At 38.0% G+C, this 26,305-nt stretch overlaps 1 protein-coding gene across 1 annotated transcript in view; it reads left to right on the top strand.

Moving 5' to 3' along the window:
* Mep1b (meprin A subunit beta) overlaps positions 1-26,057 on the top strand; it is a 31,575-nt gene extending 5,518 nt beyond the window's left edge. The window contains exons 5-15 of the mRNA XM_076836871.1: positions 3,435-3,513; positions 10,149-10,266; positions 10,961-11,139; positions 12,760-12,978; positions 14,029-14,181; positions 15,642-15,857; positions 18,773-19,213; positions 20,862-21,041; positions 22,147-22,273; positions 23,101-23,305; positions 25,881-26,057. Coding sequence (XP_076692986.1) covers positions 3,435-3,513; positions 10,149-10,266; positions 10,961-11,139; positions 12,760-12,978; positions 14,029-14,181; positions 15,642-15,857; positions 18,773-19,213; positions 20,862-21,041; positions 22,147-22,273; positions 23,101-23,305; positions 25,881-26,057 — 2,094 coding nt within the window. The remainder of the gene's footprint in view (positions 1-3,434; positions 3,514-10,148; positions 10,267-10,960; positions 11,140-12,759; positions 12,979-14,028; positions 14,182-15,641; positions 15,858-18,772; positions 19,214-20,861; positions 21,042-22,146; positions 22,274-23,100; positions 23,306-25,880) is intronic.
* The last annotated feature ends 248 nt before the right edge of the window (positions 26,058-26,305 follow it).

The following is a 26,305-nucleotide window of genomic DNA, read 5'->3' as shown; positions in this document are numbered from 1 at the left end:
TACCTTCAAATTCTTTTAACAAGCAGTTTCAGTTTCTATTGGAAGCAAGAAGTTTTGCAAAAACAAAACAAAACAAAACAAAAACATCTTAGATTTCCAACTTAACTATCTCAGTTACATGCCAGAAACGAATACATAATGATAATGAAGAAAGAACAACAGTGAACGTCTGGTTATAAATTGGAAACAAGAAGACCATATATATCGTGGCATCCCAATAATATCTTTTTTTATACATTTATGTTTGTTTCCCAGCCAGTTCAAGAAAACTTTGGTGAGTCTATTTTGAGTTTTCCTCTAGATTACAGTAAAAGAAGGTAATGTGGATAGTGAAATGACTGAATAACCTAGGATGTGTTTACTCCTAAGCCTAATGCATAATTGCTTATGTAGCACTGATGTGTAATTGCAGTGAACTTTGATTGAACACTGGCCTCTTGAATTAGCAAGGGAATGTTATATTGTCCTCCTTCCAGGGTCCATATGCTCAGCAGAGAAAGAGATGGTGGCCCAGGGAAGGCCAAATACAGTGACAGACAGCCACTCCATAAATGCTTGCTGTTGTTTTTGTTATTTTGAGTTAAATCAGATGAACCTGATAATACAGGCTGTCTTTTAAACATTTGTTTCCTATTTCATCTAGTCATTCAATCTGGTCTTTGAAGGTTAATAATATATGGAATGACCAATTTCTTATTCCTGAGTCATTTGACTTTCAAAGGATTTGGGCAGGACAGAGTAAATATCAAAAGCCCTTTCTTTAGTTCCCTGTCTGGCTGATGGGAGGCCATAATCAATTAACTAATTGATTAAGACACTGAATCAATCAACTGGAATAATCAATTGATGTTGAATCAGAATCTAGTAGTCACTTATCTGAGGCAAAATGAACTTGTTTACTTCTGATTATATAATTGATAAATATTTTCTCCTACCCTAAACATAATGTTCAACTTACTTTTTCTTTGTTATTTTGGTCAAAGATATAGATGGTGGAACTGAGCAGGACATTTTCAATATCAATGAAGGTTTGTACATCTCTGTTTTTTTTAACTGCATCTTTTCTTTTTTTAGTTGTAGTTGGACACAATACCTTTATTTCATTTATTTATTTTTATGTGGTGCTGAGGATTGAACCCAGCACCTTGCACACACTAGGCGAGCACTCTACCACTGAGCCACAACCCCAGCCCTAACATCATCTATTATGTAGAGAGTTTGAACCCAATTTACTAACATGAATTTTTCTTCTTCACTCTTCTCTTAGATTTGCATCTGGATCTTTTTGAGGGAGACATCAAACTTGATGGGGTGAGTTGCCAAAGAACAAGGAAGACTCTTCTATTGATTGCAGAAAGCTATATACACAATGTCTGAGGATGAAGGTAGCGTGGGTTTTGCTCATTCCTGCCTAAGGGTACAGAACCTTGGAGACACATTTACTTAATGAATGCATTGTCCTTGAAGGGACTCATATAACAGTGTCTTCATCTTCCATTCCTCAGATTTCTGTGTGGTTAAAGTCACCATCACTCCAACATGGATGTCTTGATCTTATTGATCTGACTGCTTTTCATTTTTGGAGCAATGTGGGAGATTTTCATTTTCATGTAGAACTCCATTAATTCAATCTAGTTGAAGCAAATTAAGTATATTTGTGAACCTCTTCAATGAGTTGGGCTTTTTGCCATAAGAAATAGATTTGATGACCTCTCAGCTAAAAATAATGTTCCCAAGTAAAAGTTTTCCCAAACCTGTTCACACAGAGCACTGGTGATTCTTATCTAGCTATCATGACACATATGTAGATTTTATCCAGATTTATGGGGACTTCAAAGTTCCCTATTACAAGCACTATTTTTTTCATGAAGATATAAACATCTTATTTTAATAGCAGTTTTTTAAAAAAATCTTTATTTTATTTATTTATTTTTATATGGTAATGAGGACTGAACCTAGGGCCTTGCATGTGCTATTCAAGCCCTGTACAGCTGAGCCACAACCCCTGCCCAATAGTTCTGTTTTTTAATGCACAAACATTTTATTTTGAAATGTGTGCATGTTTTCTGCTCAGAGAATTTAATACCTCCTTTCCCCCACTCTTTTTTTAAAATATTTCCAGTTTTGAATCCATGCTACCTATATCTGTATGAACAAAAAGCACTATATTTTAAAGACAAGATACAATTTATCAGGCTGAGGTTGTAGCTCAATTCTAGAGCGCTTGCCTGGCATATGTGAGGCAATAGGTTTGATTGTCAGCATCACATATAAATAAATAAAATTAGGTCCATCAACAATTTTAAAAAAATAAAATTTTAAAAAATGATATAATTTATTGTCCACCAGATTCATAGAGATTTTTTTTTTTTACCTTACTATCCATTTGGTAATGATAGAAAAAGAGATGCTTATTTATGACTGGTTTTATCAAATGTTTTTATATAGGAGAATGTACAACCCTAACAAAAAGATGGACAACTTGACAAGAGCCATCATGATTTAGAATACTTGTACCCTTTGACCTAGAAATTATCCAGTAGAATTTTTCAGGAAAATTCTGCTCTTCCTTCAGACCCCTCCATCACCTCCTGCACCCCAGAAACACTGCTCACCTGCAGCTGGGGTTACACATCTGTGTCATCTGCTCAGCTCTGGAATACTGTCTTCCCCTCTGGGTATAAGCTCCATGAAGTTGGAGACCTTGGTGTACTTCTTACAAAGGGATTCCTTTTCTCTAGAATAATATTTGATGTATTGGCTGGATGGATACATGAAAAAAAATTTTTGTTTTATATTATAAAATTTAAAATCATTACAAAATTTTGAAGACTTTGGCTCAGCTGACATGTGACTTTTTCTGATGTTGTGAAATTCAGGTTTTTGAGGTTTTGTTCTCACTTCATTCTTATATATTTCTTTTTTAAAACTTTCTTTTCTCCTTCCTTCCTTCTTTCCTTCCTTCCTTCCTTCCTTCCTTCCTTCCTTCCTTCCTTCCTTCCTTCCTTCCTTTTCCTTCCTTCCTTCCTTCTTTCACTGGGACCTGGGGATTAAATCCAGGAGCACTTTACCACTGACCTACATCCCTAGCCCTTTTTATTTATTTATTTGTTTTGTGTTAGTGTCTCACTAAGTTGCTAAGGCTGGCCTCAAACTTATGATCCTTCTACCTCAGCCTCCCCAGTCGCTGTGATCACAGGCATGCACCACCATGCTGGGCAGTAATATTTCTCTGTCAACTTTATGAACAAAATGATAGGAATTAGTTATTTTTTTCCTACAAACTTCATTATATTATAATAAAAGTAGGGGTACACACACAATTTGTTTGGGCTAGCTGGGAGAGCTTTAAACTTCATTTATTTCTAGATTAACTATTGATCATTTTTTGCCCTAATTCATTTAACTAACCCTTTCACATCTATTTCTGACAGGCACAAGACAGAAATTCTATTATTGGAGATACATACAGATGGCCTCTCGTCATTCCATACGTTCTAGAGGATAGCTTGGGTTAGTATGCACCTCAGAGTGTCCATAGCTAATCCATGTTCCTCACAGAACACGATGACAACATATATAAGGGTAGGCTCCTGTGGCATTCAAGGTTTTGTGTCTTTGTTTGTCTGTGAGCTGTGTACATTTACTTTTAAAAGGAAGCAAATGAACACTGAAAAAACCTTAGGTGATTCAGCCTGAAATTTGATGTGTTTTGATTGATATTGGGATCAATTCAACCAACATTTATGCAGAGCTTAAATGTTATTGGATACTAGGGTCATAAAGATTAGGAACATACTTTGTATTTTAAGGCATTAGTTTCTCATATGTTCAAGTTTTAAATATGAGTAAAAAGCATAAATAACCAACCAAATAAAATTTTAATGACGACATTGTTTTACCAACATTTTATTTTGCCAAGACAGGGATTAACAAGAACACACTATCTTTTATCATTGTGTTTCCATAAAACAAATAACATTATTAGTTCGGTGTTAGATCACTAAAAAGTCAGAAAAATCTAATTCAAAACTAAGGACAGCTTTTATGTATTTATTTATTTAGGGTACCTGAGATGGAACAATCCAGGGCTGCTTAACCACTGAGCACATCTCCAACCCTTTTTATATTTTATTTAGAGACAGGGTCTTGCTAAGTTGCTTAGGGCCTCACCAAGTTGCTGAGGCCGGCTTTGAACTTGCGATACTCTTGCCTCATCTTCCCGAGCTACTGGGATTAAGGTGTGCACATTCTGTGACCAGCTACGGACAGCTTTTTGTATCCAGTTGTCATTAAAAAACCCCACACATTGTCCTCATTTTACCTGTGGACTGGTGACTGTGATGTTATTGACCAGGATCAGTTTAGATATTGCTCTTTGAGAAAACGTTAGGGGGAAAAAAAATGATGTTTTCTTAAAGGTTATGCATTTCAGTTGAGATTCAGATAAATCAAAATTTAATTAAAATAGAAAAAGCATTATGGTTAGTGATATGTTCAAAGAGCTCTGAGAGCACATTGGAGGAAATTTCACTCAACCTAGACATAAAGGCATATGTAGTCAGGAGAAGATGACAGTATGTAGCAGGGCTGTGGTGAAGGTCCTGCAGATTGTACCCCATACATTTGTGCTTGGAAGAGGGAGAGGTGGGATGGTGCCAGGTTTGTGTTCTGTTCACCAGGAGACGTTTGTTTTCTGCAAGTTATTTGTTGGCATACAGAATTTAAATTGCATCTCTAACTTGTGGTAGTGATATCAAATAAAGTGTTGATGTGTGGTCTGATCATTAAAGATACAGAAACATTTGGGAATCATTAGGATGTAAGAGATAGTTGAAGCCATGGGTGTGAATGAGGGTCTCTCACAGTGCCTTGTCAATAACTGACACTTCACAGATAACTGGATTATACTGAGCCATCCAGAAAGATTGTGTTGAGTGAAAGGAGAGCCAAAGATGGAACTCAACCTGGGAGAACAACTTTGGAATTGTTAACAGGAGCAAGATCTGATCAAAGTTATTGAGAAAGGAGGACTGGCCTTAAATGTGTATAAAAACTCAGTGGGCTAGAGAAAGCCAAGGCAGGAATAATTAACAGTGTTAGAAGCTATCAGAGCTCATGGAATATGAGGAAAGAAAGATGTTCGTTGACTTTTGGAGTTGGGGAAAATCTGAAACACTTAAAGGATTTTTAAACAAAAAAATTGAAGAAATTTTATGTTTAATTTTTATATATATCTTTAAAAATATTTTCCTAATATATTCAGATTAATGAAAGACAAGTGCACTTTAATCTGATTATATCCCTTAGTCTATTTTTGCATGTATTCCAATCATGTCTAAATACCTATTTTTAAGTAACATTATAAACAACATGAAAAATGTCTTGCAGATAGGAGCAATTTTTCATCTTATGAATCTGAGGGCATATTATAGGCAATTAAATATTTTAAAAATAAATGAATAAACATATTATCTGAATTGGATGTAATAGGTTGAAAATTCAGCCTAGATCCAAAATGTGCACATTTTACATAGTTCTAATCATGATGTCTTTAAGTTTTTTGTTCTGCTTTTTTCATTTTGTATTATTGCATTTTTTATGTTACATAATCTTTTTAACAGAATGAAACTTCAATTTTTATTTTCAATTATGTGATTTTGATTCTTATTTAAAAAGTACTTTATCTCCATGTAATATGGTAGAATCAAATTTGTTTTCTGCATTAAGAATAAGAGAAGTGTTTCCTCACATTTCAGAAATGTGTAACATTTCCAAGTAACTCAGACTAAGGAAATTACTGAGAAAGGCCACTCTCACATGAAGCCAAAGTGAACACCGTAAAAGGTGTTCCGGAAATGACTTCTGGAAAGTCCTCTTTCTCAGCCTCTCGTAGGCCTACCTAAGAAATTGTATTGTAGGGCTGTAGATGAAACTTCAGCTGTGGTCTGGCTGGTAGATGTGGCCCCTCTGAAAGGGGTAACACTTGGAGCATCCATTTCTAGCTTCCAGTGAGTAAGTTACAATTCCTTGCCTGAGTGCTCAGTTTTGGAGAAAGATCTTACGGGATGGAGGCTAGATGTGAATTAAGTGGGTGTGAAAATGAAGTGGAAGGGGGTCTGAACCTGAAGAGACCAAAGAGGGGATGATAATCCTGCATAATTGCTGGCTGAAACCCTAGGATTTTCAGGGACTTACCCTTTTCCTTGGGAGCCAAGGTGGTTGTTGTTTTTTTTAAATTGGTACATTATGATTAAATATAATAGTGTGATACATTATGCCATATTCATACATGCACAAAACATAATTTGGCCAACTTCATTTCCCAGTATCTTTCCTTTCCCTCCTTTTTTGGGAGCCAAGGGACTTTTATGACATGATCCTGGTGGAGCTTTTCTGTATCCATGATGCAATCAATAAAGGTTTGTGGTAGGACAGGCATATGGCAAATGAATATCTTATCATGGTAGAGGTCTTTCCTGCTAATACTACTCTCATGTGTACTCATGTATTGCATTTTCAAAACAGTCCAACATAGGTGGAAATTCTCATCAATTTTGATGAAAGGCTTAGATTAGCAAGTTCTGCTTGCTTTCTATACTAAAATGGTGATGTTGTGGTTGGTTTAATCCAGCCTTATTTTAAGAAAAAGTTTGATTTGAAATAGTGATACAAATGTGATATTTTTAGTTCAGAACATTTTATTTATTTATTTATTTATTTAGTTAGTTAGTTAGTTTTGGGTACAGAAATTGAACCTAGGGGTGCTTAACCACTGAGACATATCCCCAGCCCTTTCTCTCTCTCTCTCTCCCTCTCTCTCTCTCTCTCTCTCTCTATATATATATATATATATATATATATATATATATGTGTGTGTGTGTGTGTGTGTGTGTGTGTGTGTATGTGTGTGTGTGTGTTTGTATGTATATTATTTAGAGACAGGGTCTTGCTGAGTTGCTTAGGACCTCACTAAATTGCTGAGGCTGGCTTTGAACTCTTGATCCTCCTGCCTCAGCCTCCTGAGCTGCTGGGATTACAGGAGTATACCACTCTACCCAGCTATAGTACAGAATATTTTGAAATGATTTAAACATTTGACAAGAAATTACTATACCTTTTGTAGCTATTAATGCAGTCATTAAGATAATGATAAAGATTTAGTGGTATATTATTTAGTGAAAAATAGTTCATATAATATTGTATAGATTGTAATTTCATTTTGTATAAAAATACATGTGTGCTCTGTATGTACCATAAGCAAAAAGTATGGTAAAGGTGATCATTTCTCGGTGATAGGATTTTAAATTCCTTTCTTTTTGTTTTTAATGCCTTTTCCAATGTTTTCACAGTAAACGTGCATTACTTACGTGGTATTGTAAGTGGTTCAACTCTGAGGGCCTGTTATGATTTATGGATTTTGAGGCCTTACCAATGACAATCATATACTTGTATTTAATTCAGCCTGGACAGAGGTATTGCAGGTCATCCTCCTCGACAGTGTATACAATAGTTGTGTAGGAAGGAACTTCCTTTATTTGGAACTTCATTTTTATATCTCTTCTTATGCTCACAGTAACATTGCAAAGTTGATTTTATTTCTTCACTGAACTGATGATAACAGTAAAGCTCTTAAGAGTAAATTGGCAAAGGTTATAGGTCAAAAGTAAGGTGAAGACGCATAAGAACTTGGTATGTCTGGCCCTGGGGTCCTAGCATTTCCTACTCTCCACTACTACCTCCAGGCAGGCCACCATTCTTCACTTCAGCAGTACCTGACTCCATTTGTGTCAGCCCCTCCTTTCAGGTCACCCTCAAAGTTTTTTTTTTTCCCCCCTATATTTTGTTGCTTTAATGTGTCTGCCTTCTTTGAGCTTCATGTCTCTCTAACCCATGAGCACCATTTTTATCTCCTAATAGTTCTTAACTCCATTTTGGTCATGAACTTGGTTGCAAACCTCTTGAAAGTTCTCCTTAGAGAATATAGTTTGCAGGTATAGATATAGAAAAAGATACATTTACTTTGCATTGCTATTTTATGTACCCTCCCTTTTCAAGGTCCTTGGATTAAAAACTCTGCTGGGGCCTTTAAATATAAATGGTAGTTCCTTAGATAAAGCAAGTAACATTGACTGTTCATTTTTTTGTGGAGGAGGGAGGTATTGGGGATTGAATTCAGGGATACTTTGTCACTGAGCCACATCCTCAGCCCTATTTTATATTTTATTTAGAGACAGGGTCTCACTGAGTTGCTTAGCGCCTTGCTTTTGCTGAGGCTGGCTTTGAACTCAAAATCCTCCTGCCTCAGCCTTTCGAGCAGCTGGGATTACAAGCATGCGCCACAGCACCTGGCTTGACTGTTGCTTTTTTTTTTTTTTTTTTTTTTTTTAAAGAAAGAGAGAGGAGAGAGAGGAGAGAGAGAGAGAGAGAGAGAGAGAGAGAGAGAGAGAGAGAGAGAGAGAGAGAATTTTTAAATATTTATTTTTCAGTTTTCGGTGGACTCAACATCTTTATTTTATTTTTATGTGGTGCTGAGGATTGAACCCAGTGCCCCACACATGCCAGGCGAGTGCGTTACCACTTGAGCCACATCCCCAGCCCATGTTGCTTTTTTTTAATGTAAAAAATTTTAAATTTATATATGACAGCAGAATGCATTACAATTCTTATTACACATTGTAGAGCACAATTTTTCATATCTCGGTTGTATATATAGTATCTTCACACTGATTTGTGTCTTCATACATGTACTTTGGATAGTAATGATCATTACATTCCACCATTATTAATTACTCCATGCCCCCTCCCTTCCCCTCCAACCCCTCTGCCTTATTTAGAGTTCGTCTATTTCTCCCAGGCTCCCTCTCCCTATTCCACTATGAATCAGCCTCCTTATATCAAAGAAAACATCCAGCATTTGGTGTTTTGGGATTGGCTAACTTCACTTAGCATTATCTTCTGTAACTCCATCCATTTACCTGCAAATGCCATGATTTTATTCTCTTTTACTGCTGAGTAATATTCTACTATGTATATATACCACAATTTCTTTTTTTGTGTGTGTTTTTTTTCAAGTTTCAATCAAGCTTTATTTGCATACCAAGTATCTAGACAAATTTGTTTCCTAGGACATAATTTACTAACCTTTTATATGGAAGATTTGAATAATATAATTAATATAAAGTATTGAACAGAATGCAAATATGGATGACCTATATTGTAGGATATATATATATATATATATATATATGTGTGTGTGTGTGTGTGTGTGTGTGTGTGTGTGATTTCATTTATATGACTTTAAATATGCTTTTTTAAAATTATTTATTTATTTATTTATTTTTAGTCATACATGACAGCAGAATAAATTTTGACATATAATACATACATGGAATGTACTACATCAATCATATTGTCAATTCTATTCTGCTATCCTCCTATCCTCCTTACTCCTCCCCTCCTCTCCCATCCTTTCTCTCTATCCAATCTAATGTATACCACAGTTTCTTTATCCATTCATCTATTGAAGGGCATCTAGGTTGGCTCCACAGTTTAGCTATTGTGAATTGTGCTGCTATAAACATGGATGTTGCTGTGTCCCTGTAGCATGCTGTTTTTAAGTCCTTTGGGTATAGACTGAGGAGAGGGACAGCTGGTTGACTGTTGATTTTGATTGCCTGTGATCTATGTTGTATATCCCCGAGATAAAGAAACGCCCTTCCTATTGTTTAGTAATGCACTGCTAATGAACTCCAGAAAAATATAAGGCAAAGTAAGGATTCTGAAGAATAATCAAATACTTGAATAGAGTACTTAATTGGTACTGTATACTAAATTTCAAAAAAACAAAACGTTGAAAATTCATGAAGGAACTAATTCATGATAGTCAATAGAGTACATAGAATTGTTCAAAGGTGATTATTTTAATGTGTGTATTTTTCTTTTTACTTGTTTATTTTTTTTTCTTTCTATATTTTTTATGGGTGCATTAGGGTTGTACATAGTGATGGGATCTGTTGTTGCATCTTTGTACGAGCACACGATTTAATAATCTAATTTGGCCAGTGTCACTCCCCAGCACTCCTCCTCCCCCTTCCTCTCATACCCTGGTCCCTTTCTTCTACTCCTCTCCCTTGGTTTTCCTTCAGGTGTGAATGCTAAAGCGGTTATCCTCCAGGCATTTGATCGCTATCGCCTGAAAACTTGCCTTGACTTCAAGCCTTGGTCTGGGGAAGATAACTATATAGCATTTTTCAAGGGCACCGGGTAAGTGGAGGGTTACTAGGGGTTCTGAAGAGACTGTTGTACCTAGGGAATCGCCTCACAGTAACTGCCCAAGGCCCTGACCATTAGGGTAGGGCCATGGCTTCTTTTGCTGTTGTTGCAGAGCAAGACAGCTAGGTCTAGTTTCTCTGGCATAAAAATAATGTTTTCACACATTCAACCAGACTTTCAATGTTAAAATGAATGTGACTGAATGTCATCTATTCCACAATCTTGTGGATTTCCACCCATTTGTAATTGAATACTCTTTATTCCCTCCTTAATAAAAACATTTTTGTGTGCCTGTGTGTATTTAACTTAATTTTAACCTAAAAATTATTCTTACCTAAGAAGGTGAGAGTATCTTTGCTTGGAGCTCAGCATTCTGAGTGGTTGCTGTGCCTGGGAAAGCCCTTGTAAATGGGCACAGGAATACCTAGGATGATCTCATAGACTGAAACTTCCAGGAATATCAGGACCAAGCTGCCTGGGGAATCACTTGCTCCTATGTTAATATGTAGCATTAGGGCAAGTTCTCTAAAGATCTCTGGCCTGCAAGGTTTTTCATGCCTCACCAGGATTGTGAGAGAAATGCACAGTGTCTCAATCTAGGGAAGGGCCAGGGGGTGGGCATTCTCCTCGAGACCTCAGTGTGCATCTCTGTAACACTTCCGCCTCTCCTGTAAACTCTCCTAAGCTGCTGGTCCTCGATAGGAAACAGGCGTGAGGGGAAGCAGCAACTTTCCATTGGGAACAATTGTGACAGGATAGGAACCGTGCAGCATGAGCTCTTGCACGCGCTGGGATTCTGGCATGAGCAGTCTCGTTCTGATCGGGATGACTATATCCAGATAATGTGGAACAGAATTAAACCAGGTACATTTCTTCTCTCTCTCTTTTTTTTTTTTTTTTTTTTTTTACATTTTTAGACTAAAAATGTTAATGCCAATGGTTAATAATTGAAAAACTGACATCTTGCTGCTTTACTTGATTTATCCTCTAACTCAGTGTAATCTGAAGTACCTTAAAAGTCATTGGGTGCTACTATACAGGAATCACAGAATTGTGATTTAGAGCTGTATATAACATAGAAACTAGTGTTTCTCAAGACATGTTCTATGGGATACAGTCCCACATACTCTTACACGTGTCCAATGGGAAGGAGTCTGAAGTCAAACTAGTTCAGGTGAAAAGAAATTAAATGTGCAGTTAGTTATATGATTGCCTGGCTACAAACTAAGAGATTTCTAGAGCAAGCGAAGTGTTTTAATCTATGGCCTCACTCTTTAGTATTCTCACAGTTTTATTTTGGATAGGAACTTCTGCCCATATTTGATAAGACATCTATATATCTTTGGAAATCAGGCACACCTCATTATATCCACAAAATCACCTGATTTCAAGTTCTGATCAGTTGCCCTTGACTGTGATGCTGAGTTGCGTGGTATCTTCTTTAAATATATTCATTTTAGTTAAAAAAATGTTTACTTTCAGTACTAGAGGTTGAATCTAGCAGGCTGTACCACTGTACTACAGCCTCAGCCATTTTTATTTTATTTTTTAATTTTTGAGATAGGGTCTCCCTAATTGCCTAGGCTGGTCTTGAACTAGTGATCCTCCTGCCTCAGCCTCCTGAATAGCTGGTATTACAAGCATCTGCCACTGTGTCTGGCCAAAAATGAATATTTTTTTCTTTCCTTATTTTTTATTGGTGCATTAGAGTTGTACATAATGATGGGATATGTTGATAACATATTCATACATGTGTGCAATATGATAATATAACTTGACAAATGTCACTCCCCAGCACTCCCCAAATGAATATTTTTAATTGACAAATTGTAACTGAATACACCTATGAGCTACAAAATGTCATTTTGATATATGTACTCAATGAGGAACGATTAAAACAGACTAATTAGCATGTCTATCATCTCACTTGGTGTTTTTATAAGACATTTTAAAACTACTCTTAGCAATTTAGAAATATAAAACACATTATTATTAACTGTTGTCACCATGATTTAAACATATCTACAAATATTCCAGCAATCCTGGAAAACGTCTCTGACCGTGTCAATCCTTTCGAATGATTCTTGTCTATATTATTCCCAGGTCCCATTTGAACCACCCTTCCCAAAGTCCTCTTAATTTTATCTCCATTTGCTGTGGAGATGAAACTTAAACTTCTGCCCTGGCTGGCCCATAATCCTGACTGTTTCGTTACCACTTTTTAGAGCCTTGGATCAGGCCCGCATATTCCAACTTGGGGCATGGAATCTTAGATATATTTAGTGTGATTGCTGGAATCACAATTCCAAGTGTGAATATTATATTCTAAGATAGGAAGATATTAAACACTCAAGGTACAATAGATCCTTTGCATAAAAGTTTGCTATATTTTATTCTCCTTCTCTAAGTGAACAGTGTGTAGAGAAGATACATTGGTTTTATGAACATCAAGTAATCAAAGATTTTTTTTTATGTACCACTTAGGTCGAGAGCACAATTTTAATATTCATGATGACAAAGAATCAGATTTCCTGAATGTTCCCTACGATTACTTTTCTATAATGCACTACAGTAAAATTGCATTCAAAAGTGGACAAGACCCTACAATTATAACAAAGATGGCAGGCTTTGAGGATCTGATTGGCCAACGCATGGATTTCAGTGACTATGATCTCCAAAAGTTGAATCGACTGTATAACTGCTGTATGTGACAAGTTCTTTGAAATGTGTTGTATTTCCCTCTGCTATGTGGAAGAAAATGATGGTCTGTGCCATTGGGGGTTTCTGAGAATATATATGTTTGACTTTCAGAAAAACAAAGTAGCACCCAGATCCCAGTTTCTCACTCAGTTGTAGCATTTTTCTTCTCTCAAGGTCTGTCTTTGAGTTCTTTTTTTTTTTTTTTTTAATTTGTAATTGGACACAATACCTTTATTTTGCTTATTTATTTTTATGTTATGCTGCGGATCAAACTCAGGGCCTTGCCTGTGCTAGGCAAGGGCTCTACCACTGAGCCATAACCCCAGCTCTGCCTTTGAGTTCTTAAAAACAGCTTGAGTCCTTTTAGGAATACACCTCAGGCAGGGTTTTGAAGCTGTTCCTAATTCAGACATGGACCCAATTTGATATTCAAACCTCTTTTCAGCTAAAATGGGGTACACATTTGTAATATAAACAGGATCAAATAATCTGGGTTGTGGCTTAATGACTTGAATAACAAGGGGAGTGTAGACTCAGTTTCTACAAATAGATAATTAGAAGAAAATAAAAGACAATACAGGGCTGGGTTATAGCTTGGCAGTAGATCACTTGCCTCACATGCATGAAGCACTGGGTTCGATCCTCAACACCACATAAAAGTAAAATAAATAAATAAATATTGTGTCCATCTTAAAAAGAAATCTTTTTTAATTTTTTTTTTTTTAGTTGTAGATGGACACAGTACCTTTATTTTCTTTATTTATTTTTATGTGGTTCTGAGGATTGAACCCAGTGCCTCACACATGCGAGGCAAGTGCTCTCCTACTGAGCCACAACTCCAGCCCCTTAAAAAGAAATCTTAAAAAAAAAAAAAAAAAAAAAAAAGACAGTGCAGCCTATGTATGCTGATCCACAGAGGAGGGGTCTCCAGCTCAGATCAGCTAGGTGTTCCCCTCAATGATGACCTTCTAAACCTTCCTCAGACTTCTGTGATAAGCTCATTTTTTTTATTACTTAGATTATGATGCTTTGTTAATAATTTTTTTTTTGCAGCCTCTTCCTTGAGTTTTATGGACTCATGCAATTTTGAACTGGAAAACGTATGTGGAATGATACAAAGTTCAGAAGATAAGACTGACTGGAAGCGAGTTTCAAATGTTTCTGGGGGTCCAAAGACTGATTATTCCAACATGGGAAAGTGTAAAGGTAACAGGACTGAGGGACTTCTAGGTATTATGTTCAGTGGCCCCCCCTTTTCCTTTCACTATGAAACACTGGGATCTTATCTTTCATTTCTGTCAGAATTATCAATGATAATCCATTTGGTTGCTACAAAGGAATGAGCTTTGTGCATTATAAGGACATGGGTGATATCTTTGCTTTTATACTCCAAGAACATTTTTCTTTCTAGTTTCTGGGCTGCCTCTCTCTCCTGCCCACATAGTAGGCTCACTTCTCCTAAAGCACTTACAGCTGCACCTTGAGTTAGCCTGGGGACACACAGATACTGTGGCTTTCTACCTACCTGGATTTCAAGCCCTACTTTAAAAAAAAAATTTATTTGTTCTTTTTAGTTATACATCACAGTAGAATGTATTTTGACAGATCATACATACATGGAGTATAACTTCCCATTTTTGTGGTTGCACATGATGGTCATGTATTCATATATGAACATAGGAAAGTTATGTCTGATTCATTCTACTGTCTTTCCCATTCCCATCCCTCCACACTTCCCCTCACTCCCCGCCCCCCACAAGCCAGTGAACCTTCCCTTCTCCCCCCTCCCACCTATTGTGACTCAACATCCACTAATCAGAGAAAACATTTGGCTTTTGTTTGGGATTGGCTTATTTCATTTAGCATGATCGTTTCCAGTTCCATCTGTTTACCAGCAAATGTCATAATTTCATTCCTCTTTAAGGCTGAGTAATAGTCCATTGTGTATATATATCACATTTTCTTTATCCATTCTTCTGTTGAAGGTCACCTCGGTTGTTTCTATAGCTTAGCTATTGTGAATTGAGCTGCTATAAACATTGATGTGGCTGTATCACTGTAGTATGCTGATTTTAAGTCCTTGAGGTATATGCCAAGGAGTGGGATAACTGGGTCAAATGGTGGTTCCATTCCAAGTTTTCTGAGGAATCAAGCTTCTACATTGGGCTGAATTTCTATTCCCCTTTTGCACATTCCCAGAGGGGGAACAACTCTCCATGCTGTCTTACTGATGGTAACTACTCCCACTTATAGCTTGGCCAGGGATGGGAATGTTTGAAAGATGCTCCTTGCAGAATATCTGTCTTTTGATCCTGCTTCTTAGGTATAACCTGAAGGCTTATAGTGGATTTTTTTTTAATTAGTATTTTATACATAAGCTTGCTTTATCTTTACAGCTCATAGCAAATGAAGATAAGTGAAGATCAGTGCCCACAAGCAAACTGCTACTATTGTAATTAATATTTTTATAAGTAATAGATTGGGGTTGTGTTCTGTCAGTTAGCATTCTGAGTACTAGAGATATAGCTTAGGCTCATGAAGTTTCTCCCTGGGGATTTACCTCCTGGTACTAATTGGGCCTAACCTAACTAACATCACTATTAACAAACACACATTCCTCTACCCAGCATCTGTTTTTTTTCTCAATTCTTTTGTCCTCATACCAGGTTCTGGTTTCTTCATGCATTTTAACAGTAGCTCTGTAAGTGAGGGGGACACAGCAGTGATGGAAACTAGGATGCTGTACCCTAAAAGAGAATTTCAATGCTTGGAATTTTATTTGCATAACAGTGGAAGTGTAAATGACTACCTGAACATATATGTCAGGAATTATACAGAAGATGATGTAAGTGGTCATCGGATCCTTGTGAAACAAATAAAAGGTAAATATTAATATTTTTATTTTGGGGGTTCAGAGTTCTTTGTTTATTTAATGCAGCAACTTAATAGAGCAGAGGTTACTGACTCATTACTTAATCTTTTTTTTTTTTTTTTGGTACCAGGGATTGAACCCAGGAGCACTTAATTTCTCTGACTCACTACTTTTTGAATACAACTTGATCTTTGTTTCTTAAGGAAGCCAAAGGGAGGCTCCTTTGCTGTGTTTTATTTTTTAGTTTTAAAAACAATTTTGAGGGCTGGGGATGTGGCTCAAGCGGTAGCGCGCTCGCCTGGCATGCGTGCAGCCTGGGTTCGATCCTCAGCACCACATACAAACAAAGATGTTGTGTCTGCCAAAAACTAAAAAATAAATATTAAAATTCTCTCTCTCTCTCTCTCAAAAAAAAAAAAAAAAAAACCAAACAATTTTGATAGTGGGGATTGAACCCATGGGTGCTTAACCACTGAGCCACATCCCTAGCACTTTTTTATATTTTACTTTAAGGCAGGCTCTCATTAAGTTGCTTAGGCCTCGCTAAGTTGCTGAGGCTGATTTTGAACCTATGATCCTCTTGTTTCAGCATCCTGAGTTGCTAGGATTACAGAGATGTGCCACTGTGCTTTTGCTGTACTGTGTGACACTCAAAAAATAAAACTCAGCCACATCAATGTTTATAGCAGCACAATTCACAATAGCTAAATGGTGGAACCAACCTAGATGCCCTTTAGTAGATGAATGGATAAAAAACTGTGGTATAAGGGCTGGGATTGTGGCTCCAGTGGTTGAGTGCTTGTCTAGCATTCCCCGGGCACTGGGTTCCATCCTTACCACCACATAAATGTAAAATAAAGATATTGTGTCCACCTAACACTAAAACTAAAAAAAAAAAAAAAAGAAAAAAAAAACCACCTATGGTATATATATACAATGGAATATTACTCAGCAATAAAAGAGAATAAAAACGTGGCATTTGCAGGTAAATGGATGGAGTTTGAGAATATAATGCTAAGTGAAGTTAGCCAATCCCAAAAAACCAAATGATGAATGTTTTCTCTGATGTAAGGAGGCTGATTCATAGTGGGGTAGGGAAGGGGAACAAGAGAGAATTAGATGAACTGTAGATAGGACAAAGGGGTTGGAGGGGAAAGGAGGGGACATGGGGTTAAAAATGATGATGGAATGAGATGGACATCATTATCCAAAATACATGTATGAAGACACAAATGGTGTGAATTTACTTTGTATACAACCAGAGATATGAAAAATTGTGTTCTATATGTGTAGTATGAATTGTAATGCATTCTCTGTCATATATAATAAATTAGAATTAAAGAAAATTAAAAGGAAAAAGAAAAAAGAAATATAACTTGGTCTCTGGAATTGTGCAGTTCAGTCCTTGGCAAGTAATAACCGTGCAATGAGAACTAGCTTAAGCACCATGGGAAGGGTTGCCAGCTCATTGTAACTGAACTAGGGAATGGATGAGGGAGGAGCTGGCCTCAGGGGCCCCTGGACCTGTCCCTGAACATTGCTGGGGACCTTGTGTTTGATCTCAGAATGGCCTTGTTCATACAATGGGACTTAGGCTGTTTAGTTTCCTATATTACCTCATACCCAATGTGCCATTTGACTAGAAAAGGGACTCCTCTAATTTCCAGCTTAAAAAATAAATGCCACCAAAGGATGCTGAGTGTTATGACTTGGACTAAATGCAACTTCCTGAGTACAGAGGCGGGTGCTCATCCTTCAACCCAGCCCTGAGTTGACCACCTGTTAAAACAGATGGCCAGGATGGTTCCCTGGGGAAGGCAAGGGAAGGGCAGAACGTGGACTGGCAGACAGATGACTGTGTGCTCTGCAGGTTGACCTCTTGGTTTGATGAACTAAGCATAACCTATTATGAAATAGACCCACATGATGCTGTGTTATGCCATTTCCTCCCCTCTGCTTAACAATAGAAACAATCTGAAATACAGAGGCTATTTTTCTTTGTGAACACCTATGAGCAGTGTGGTTCTTAATCTCACTAAGAATACGTACACAGTTTGCACACACATCATGTATGAAATTAAAAACAATATATAATTGTAGATATGAAAACCATGTATAGAAGTCTAATATATGCATTACAAATATATATTATATATGTATATGAATCTACATACTAATATGTATATGCATCACTGTCCAGGTTTGAAGGGAACTCCTTCTCCTTAGCAACCGTGAGTGACTCACTGATAAGCAAACACAAAGGGATCTTAAGAAACTAGCTAGGGGTACAAGATGAGAGTTGAGAAGGAATTACAGAAAGGGAGACAAGAAGTGATATACCAAATATCAGAAAAGTATTTTCAATACATGTATGAATTCAAATTTAAGTCACTAGTAAGTGATCTGAGGAGTACCTAGTAGCATGTGGACCTTCCAGGGTTTGGTAGATCTCTGTTTTCAATACTGCTGAAAAGGTGATTGTGCATGTAAAGAAGGTATACCAATCAAACTATAAAAATATTAAAGGCAGAATTGGCTGAATATCACAAAGTCATGGGCACAGGTGTTGAGTATAGAGCTTGCTTGACTGTTAGCTACCAGAGAATGGCAGGTAATTCATAAGCTGGGCATGGAGAACTCATGAGTCACACACTACTGCTTGCTTACCTACCTCTGGCAAAGGGTGATCTCTCTGAGAAACAACTATATATGCATTCAGATATTCTAGAGAACAGTGTGACTTCCACAGAAATGCCTTGAAATCCTGGGCTGGAAAAGTGAGATCATACCTCTGATCTGTAGGATGCAATACCTCTTGGATGATCTAGGAAGATTAGAGTTCTAATGTTCATTTGCCTGTGATGCATAGTCCTTTGTCTTCTTTGAAATAATGGCTTTTTTTTTTTTTTTTTTTTTTTTTTGCAGAAATACCCATTGGGATCTGGAAACTTTACTACATACCACTGAAAATGGTCAACAAATTTAGAGTGGTGTTTGAAGGACTCAGGGGCTCTGGTGCATCATCAGGTGGTCTGTCTATTGATGACATCAATCTTTCGGAAACACAGTGCCCTGAACATGTGTGGCACATAAGGAATTTCGAAGAGACCATTGAGAAAGAAAATGGAATTCTATTAAGCCCTCCATTTTATTCTCCTAAAGGTTATGCTTTTCAGATTCAATTCAGTCTAAAACCTTCGACAGATGCACAGATATATCTCCACTTGGTCTCTGGAGGCAATGATGATTATTTAAAGTGGCCATGTCCTTGGCAACAAATCACGATGACACTCTTGGATCAAAATTCTGACATTCGACGGCGTATGTCCAACCAGCTGAGTGTAACTACAGACCCGTTTCTGCTTGGTTCGTGGCTCATTTTATTTATTACTAATACACAATTATTGCTCCAGGAGGGACAGATGATTTGGGAATGACAAATTGGATTGCACAATTGGTTACTTTTGGAATTTGAGCTCCAAATCTTAAGAATAGGGGATGCTTCCAGGCAAGTCTTTATTAATTGAGGACAGAGTCTCTGAAGCAGGAGACTACTAAGAATATCAGCAAGGACTTTGACAAACAGGGAAGATATTAGCTGGGTCCCTGGGAATTGATGACCATCCTTGACTTCCATGTTGTTCAAGCAGTGTTGTTTTTAGTATGATGTGCCTGGGTTCAAATCCAAGGTTTGCTTTGCATTAGTTATGTGACTGTGAACAAATAATGTTTTGGAGTCTCAGTGTCCTCAGCTGTGAAAGTAGGGCAGTAATTCTCCCATAAATTGTTATGAGGATAAATACAGATCAAGTACGGAAGGCTGTTGGAACATCCTGGTACGCAGAATTCTCAGATGTTGGGTTTCTGTAACCCGTAATGCCTTGATCATGCCACTGGGGTTGTCAAAAACAATTCAGCTCTTGGAATTTGGGTGGTTTTGATCAGGAGGAAGATCTTGGGAGTGGGGTGGCGGGGAGGTTGTACTGGAGTATTGGTAGGAAGGGTATGGAAAGAATAAAGAATCTCTTTTGATGAGTTCTGGAGGATTTGCTAATAGTGACATCATTCTTCATTTTTTCCAGTCTCAAAAGGAAACAGGGCCCAGAAAGCCATGATCACTCTTCTAATTGTAATACTCTTTTGTTTCTGGAAATCTGACAAAGGAAAAAATAGAATTATGGCAAGCTAACTATTATTGCCAAATTTTGAATTTTATAAACGTTTAGAATTTTTTTTTCCCACTCTTTCCTTAAATTTTTCTCCCTGAATGACATTGAAAATGGCTCAGTTTTGCCAGGCGTGGGTGGCACACACCTGTAATCCTCATGGCTGGGAGACTGAAGCAGGAGGATCGCCAGTTCAAAACCATCCTCAGCAAAAGCAAGGCGCTAAGCAACTCAGTGAGACCTTGTCTCTAAATAAAATACAAATAGGGCTAAGGATGTGGCTCAGTGATCCAGTGGCCCTGAGTTCAATCCCCAGTACCCTCCACCCCCCAAAAAAGAAATGGCTCACTTTTGATGGATCCTCACCTTTTCCCAGGAGCAGTGCTTCTTGCTGTCTCGTATGTCGGAAGGACTTTGCTCTTTTAGGTGAATAATTTGATTAATGAGATAATTTGTTCTATGCTAATATTGAAAACTCTCTCAGCAACCTATTGCTTTAACTCAATTTAAAAGGATGTTCTGTAACTCAGAAGGCCACAGGGGCATGGTTCTAAGTGTCAGAAGGGTTTCTGTACCAGTTAGTAAGCAAAGGTGTGTTATCCTCACCTAGGGGACTTTGGGTCCTCTCTACCCTAAGCAGGGCCCTTCCTGCCAGACAATCTTATTTCCTTTAGGACAGTATAAATGAATAGGCTCCAGCGGCTTGCAAGGGAATACATCACAGGTCAACAGCATCATTGGATTATTTGGGGCCATCCTAATTTGTGTTTCACATTGCCTCTTCTTTCCTACCACCAAAAGCCATGCTGATGCTAAATACAATCCATTAATATAAATTGCTTTTTCAGATGATACAAAGTATTTTTGGGACAGGCCTTCTAAAGTGGGAACACAGACTATTTACCCTAATGGAACTGAGTATATGATGAACAAAGGCTATGGGAGCAGTGTCTTCATAAGCCATAGCAGGCTGCACAGCAGAGAGTTCATAAAAGGAAATGATGTTTATATCCTAATGACAACAAATGGTATGCCAGTAAAAGTAGTTTTATTTAAAATAATTTTTGTGTGTGTGTTATGGCCATTGGCTACTTCTGATGTTCTTCTGGTTTCATTTTTAGGCATATTATAGGATGTAGGAGGAAATGGGTACAAATGAGGTTTTTTGGGGGGGTACGAATCATTAACAACATGAAAATCATTAAATTTGAAACAACAAAAGTTCTAGGGTATAGAATTTAATTACTATCACATGGAACAATAGTAGAAAGCTTTAGACTGGATGATTTCTTTAGAAATAAGTTAGGATACAGATAATATTCCCTAGGATTATACTCTATAATTTATAAAATAAAAATAGACAAGCACATGAAATTAATCTGTAAACAAACCAAGCTATTATCTGATACACACATGCACACGCATACATGAAAACATATGTACACACATATATCCTGGCAGTAATCATGTTAGTTAATTGTCTGTTAAATTTTTTATCCCTGGCAATCAATAAATACATTTTCCAGCAATGCAGGTGGTTTCCAGGTTTGATGTAGTACGATTTTAACTCATCTACTCTTAAAGATTCACTTGTGTCTCAGTAAATCAGACCGCATTGCAATGAGAGGTGGTACAACTAGAACCCATGAAATTCAAACCACCGTGTTCACTAGAATAAATCCAGATGATATTTTTTGGAAAAAATCATTGAGAAAAAAACACTAGTAAAGAGAAGACATTTTAGGGTACAGAGAAAAAGAAGTCACATTACAGTGAGAGAAAAAATCACAGTGTAAAGAACAGGGCATAGGCTACCAGGGCACCGTACTTTGCTTGAAGTCTCTGCCTCTTACTCTACCAAGCAGGAGACCCTGACCTCCGGCGAGGTCCTTAACCACTTTCCATTTCTGAGCTTCGGTTTTCTCACCTGTCTTTAGTGGGTTGGTGACAAGGGTTTGAGTCCCTCAGAGCTCAGCTCCGAGAGCCCTGCCTCTGAATGTTGCTGAACCAGGCATCAAATTATCTAAATTCCTCACAAGGCTGAAGCCTGAACATCTATTTTGAGACTTAAGGGCCAAATGATTACTCAGGCACATGCTGATCACTGCTCCTCTCTCCTGTTGCCCCTCTTAGACCGATCTGACCTTGCTCAAACACCAGATCAGAGTAACCCAACCTCTGATCCCAATGACCTCTGCTCAGTAGTCGTATGTGAAAATGGTGGCATGTGCTCCGTCCAGGATGGCAAGGCCGAGTGCTGGTAAGGGGGCACTTGGGAGAGAGCCCCGTTCTTATTGTTAGAACGTAGGATTAAATGCTTAGTTCATATGAATTAATTTGTCAATTCTCCTCTCAAAACCACTCACAGAATATTCAGTGTTTTTGCATTCCATTTGGGACTTCAGATACCTATAAGGACAATAAAACTTTTAATGAAAAAAAAAACCCCAACAAATAATATTCCATGCTTTTATGATTATGTCAAAATGAATCCTATCAATATATATAACTAAAAAGAACCAAGAAAAATGTTTTTTAAAAAAGAATGAATGCTGAGCATGCTCGAGGCTGTGGGTTCCATCTCCAGTATCATGGGGAAAAAATTTAAAATGAAAAAATATGACACATTACATTCAAATTGCCTTAAAAAAAGAAAAAAAGAAAAAGAAAAGGACTCTTTACAAGTTACTTGTTAAGTCCTTGCTTGTCAACTCCTTTTGATAGTCTGGTCCTTTTAAGTATGTTTATCCCCATTTTCTAGATGAGGATACTAAAGTTCTGAGAAGACCTTGACCAAGGTGTAAAACTAGAAGTTGGAGAGCCAAACTTTCTTTATTGATTGTGCTCCCTCCCTTTGCTACATCTCAGCTGCTGTTTTTCTATTGAATTAGGAATGATTCCATTTTTCTTTTTCATTGTTCCTGTCTGGGCTCCTGGTGCCGGCCTGAGTCCAGAGTGGGTGAAGTAGTTCATATGTCAGTGACTTATTGGTGATCGAATAGACTAAAGGTGATCAACATCTTTAATGGGGAGGATTTCCACAGTCAAATATCAATGCATAACTCCAAGTCACTTCACCATGTATAGGTGTCCCTCTGGGGAAGACTGGTGGTACATGGGAGAAAGGTGTGAGAAGAGAGGTTCAACCCGTGACACCATTGTCATTGCTGTTTCTTCCACCGCTGCTGTGTTTGTCCTGATGCTGATAGTCACCCTCATCAGTGTCTACTGTACCCGGAGGAGATATCGCCAAAGGCCAAATTCAAATATTGCGAATATCACTCTGGAAAATGTAAGTTGAGTTGGCTATTGAGTTATTCAAAATCTATTGATGAAATCATATGGAGAATTAGGACTTTTTTGGAGGAGAGGGTACCAGGGATTGAACTCAGGGGCACTAAACCACTGAGCCACACCCCCAGCCCTATTTTGTATTTTATTTAGAGACAGGGTCTCACTGAGTTGCTTAGCACCTTGCTTTTGCCGAGGCTGGCTTTGAACTTGAGATCCTTGAGCCTCAGCCTCCCAAGCCACTAGGATTATAAACCTGTGCCACTGCGTCCGGCTGAGAATTAGGGCATTTTTTATGAACTTTTTTTTAACCTTCTTTTGGTTTCCTATACTGAGAATAATGGATTTGAGACTATAAATTCTGATTACTTTCAATATAAATCAACAGCTCTGATATCATGGCCCTTCTTCTTGGGATAGTTCATTATGCTCAAAATTAAGTATGGTTATGCATTTATTTTCCTAGGGTGTGGGTGGTCTGTGACCCTCTGAGAGACACACTGATTTTTCCTGCATATTTCCACCTTTCTGGAAGAGGAGAAACAAGGCTTATAAGTATTTTGATTCCAAAGGTCTTGTAGTGGGGGATAAATTGAGGCCTACAGGAAGGGTGCAGCTGTGTTTGGGGAAGCTTTTCCAATGAGACGATTCTAGCTAATGCTGGCTCTATAAGTAATCATGAAGACAAGATCTTCAAGCAGAGGGTTTGACATTTTTTCCCCAGGAAAGCTCTAAAATTGGCAACAGGTTCTCAAAACTATTGTCTCAGGAGCATCCCTTGGGCAGCAGAACCTGAGATGGATGGTTGGGTGCAGGGGATTTATTGGGAACACTCCTGGGAACAGGTGAGATGACTTGAAGGCGGCTGGCACAACAGGGGTAAGCATGGGGTGTGATGTAGGCATGGCTGGGCTTTGACCCAGCCTCCAGGGAGCTCTTTAGCCAGGAGGGCTTCTTAGCCGAGGCCTGACTTGAGGGAAGGGGCCAGGACTTCGTACTTTACCACAGCAGTTATTGCACTGGGGCTGCCTCCAAGGTGGGGACATGAAATTCAGCAAGACAACAGCCTTGGGGGAGGGCAAGTTTTGCAGGAGAACTTTTGTTTGGAAGGGGCAGGCCAGAGCAATGTGCCCTAGCACCCAGTAGATACCCCCGCAGTAGAGCGACTGATGGCCACAGGCCTTTGCATATTCTTACAGAAGAGCTTGAAGAAAACAGCATCAGTGTCAGGAAGATGTTTAAAGCTAAACATAGAGCAATAGATCAGTTACTTCATAAACTTGTTAGAAAAGTACTTAAAATGTATTCAGGTTGTTTTATTTCCAGATTTTTTTTTTTTTTTTTTTTTTTTTTATAACCTGAAATGAAAGGGACGCAGGACAGGTAGGCCGGGCTGACCGAAGCTATGCCTGTAGGTCAGTCTCCTGGACCAGTAGGGGTGAGTCAGGCTGTGTAGGGGAGGTAGGAAAGGGGCTAGACAAGAGGACCCATTGGTTAGGTAGATAAGACTGCAAAGTATTCCCCTAGATAGTGGCAAATGTAGAGTTATAAGGGCTCTGACTTAGCTAGTAAAAATTGGAAGGAATTAAAGAAAAAATGATTTAACAGAGAAAAAAGGAGGCTAAGTCAGTAAGAGGAGTGAAACTATCAGGGCATCAGGCACATGGTAGGTATAGTGACCGGAAGCACACACATCCAACCACCATAATGTTATAACACAACTGCTTCGTCTCTGGATCATTTAAACACATTCCCAAGGACAAGGAACCAAGTTGCCTTTCCCCTAGTCTCCCCATTTCTCCAGTTCATTCAGTGGTGATGGAGTCTCCAGAACTATAAACTGTTTAACTAGGTTGAATCACAATGACCCTTCTGAGGCCACTTGTGCACTTACCCTAATGTCTTAGCATCTGAATAATGAGAGCCAGAGAGGCGGGCATCTTCCCGGAGACTCAAGTGGGAGCTGCTTGCTTAGCTGGGAGGGATGCCAGGAGACTGCTGATGGGGACTTCATTTAAAAATCAGACCATTTCATTGTGATTCATTTAACTGACAGATTTTAAATTTAGAAATTAAGTCATCGATTCCTTTTTCCCCTTTTAGCAACACCATGCTTTTTGAAGATCAACTCAACAATACAGCCAGCAGATGAAATTAAAAAGGATTCTTCATCATGGATTTCACCTAAGAGACATTATAACCTTTATATTCTTCTAAAAATGGTTCTTCTCTGCAAATAGCTAAGTGTACTCCAAATCATTATTTAGGTAAAAGTTGAATTGGCAAAGTCAGTCTCTCTCTCTTTCTCTCTCTCTCTCTCTCTCTCTCTCTCTCTCTCTCAGGAAGCCATTCCAACTCCTCTGAAAGTATAATATTATCAATAAAAGGAAAAGCAACAATTAGAGACAGCTTCCAAGTTACTGATCCTTCTATCTGGGGGTCGAGTCCAGAAACCGGCAGGAATTTCCATGAGAATGATCCTCCATATGGAATCTCAGCAGTTTCAATGCTGTCTTGTCCCCTGATATATATATGCCTGTCTCCAAATCTGGCTAATTTCTTGTTTTCTTACATAGTCCTTTGGGTACCTGCGCTTGGCTGAGCACCTGTTAGAACAGACCAGTATAGTGAACAAGAAACTTTCAATTCTTCATGCAGCAGTTCTCAAAGTTTTGGGTGAAAGGACCATTTTCACTGAGGACCCCAAAGACCTTTTGCTTGCAAGCTTTCCATTGACCAGTTTGCCTTACTAGAAATTCAAAGTGGGAAAAATCTAAAACCATGTATTTATTAGTCATTAAAAAGAATAAGCCATTACATGTTAACATAATTTTTTTTCCCTCAACAATGACTATATTTGACAAAATAAAAGAAAGTTTAGAGCTGGGATTCTAGCTCAGTGGTAGAGCGCTTGCCTCGCACTTGTGAGGGGCTGGGTTTGTTCCCTAGCACCACACAGAATTAAATAATAATAATAATATCATGTCCATTACAACTAAAT

This window comes from Callospermophilus lateralis, chromosome 17 (assembly GCF_048772815.1).
Source record: "Callospermophilus lateralis isolate mCalLat2 chromosome 17, mCalLat2.hap1, whole genome shotgun sequence".
Lineage (NCBI taxonomy): Eukaryota > Metazoa > Chordata > Mammalia > Rodentia > Sciuridae > Callospermophilus > Callospermophilus lateralis.
The sequence above is the reverse complement of the archived record's forward strand: the minus strand, read 5'-3'. Positions and strand labels throughout refer to the sequence as shown.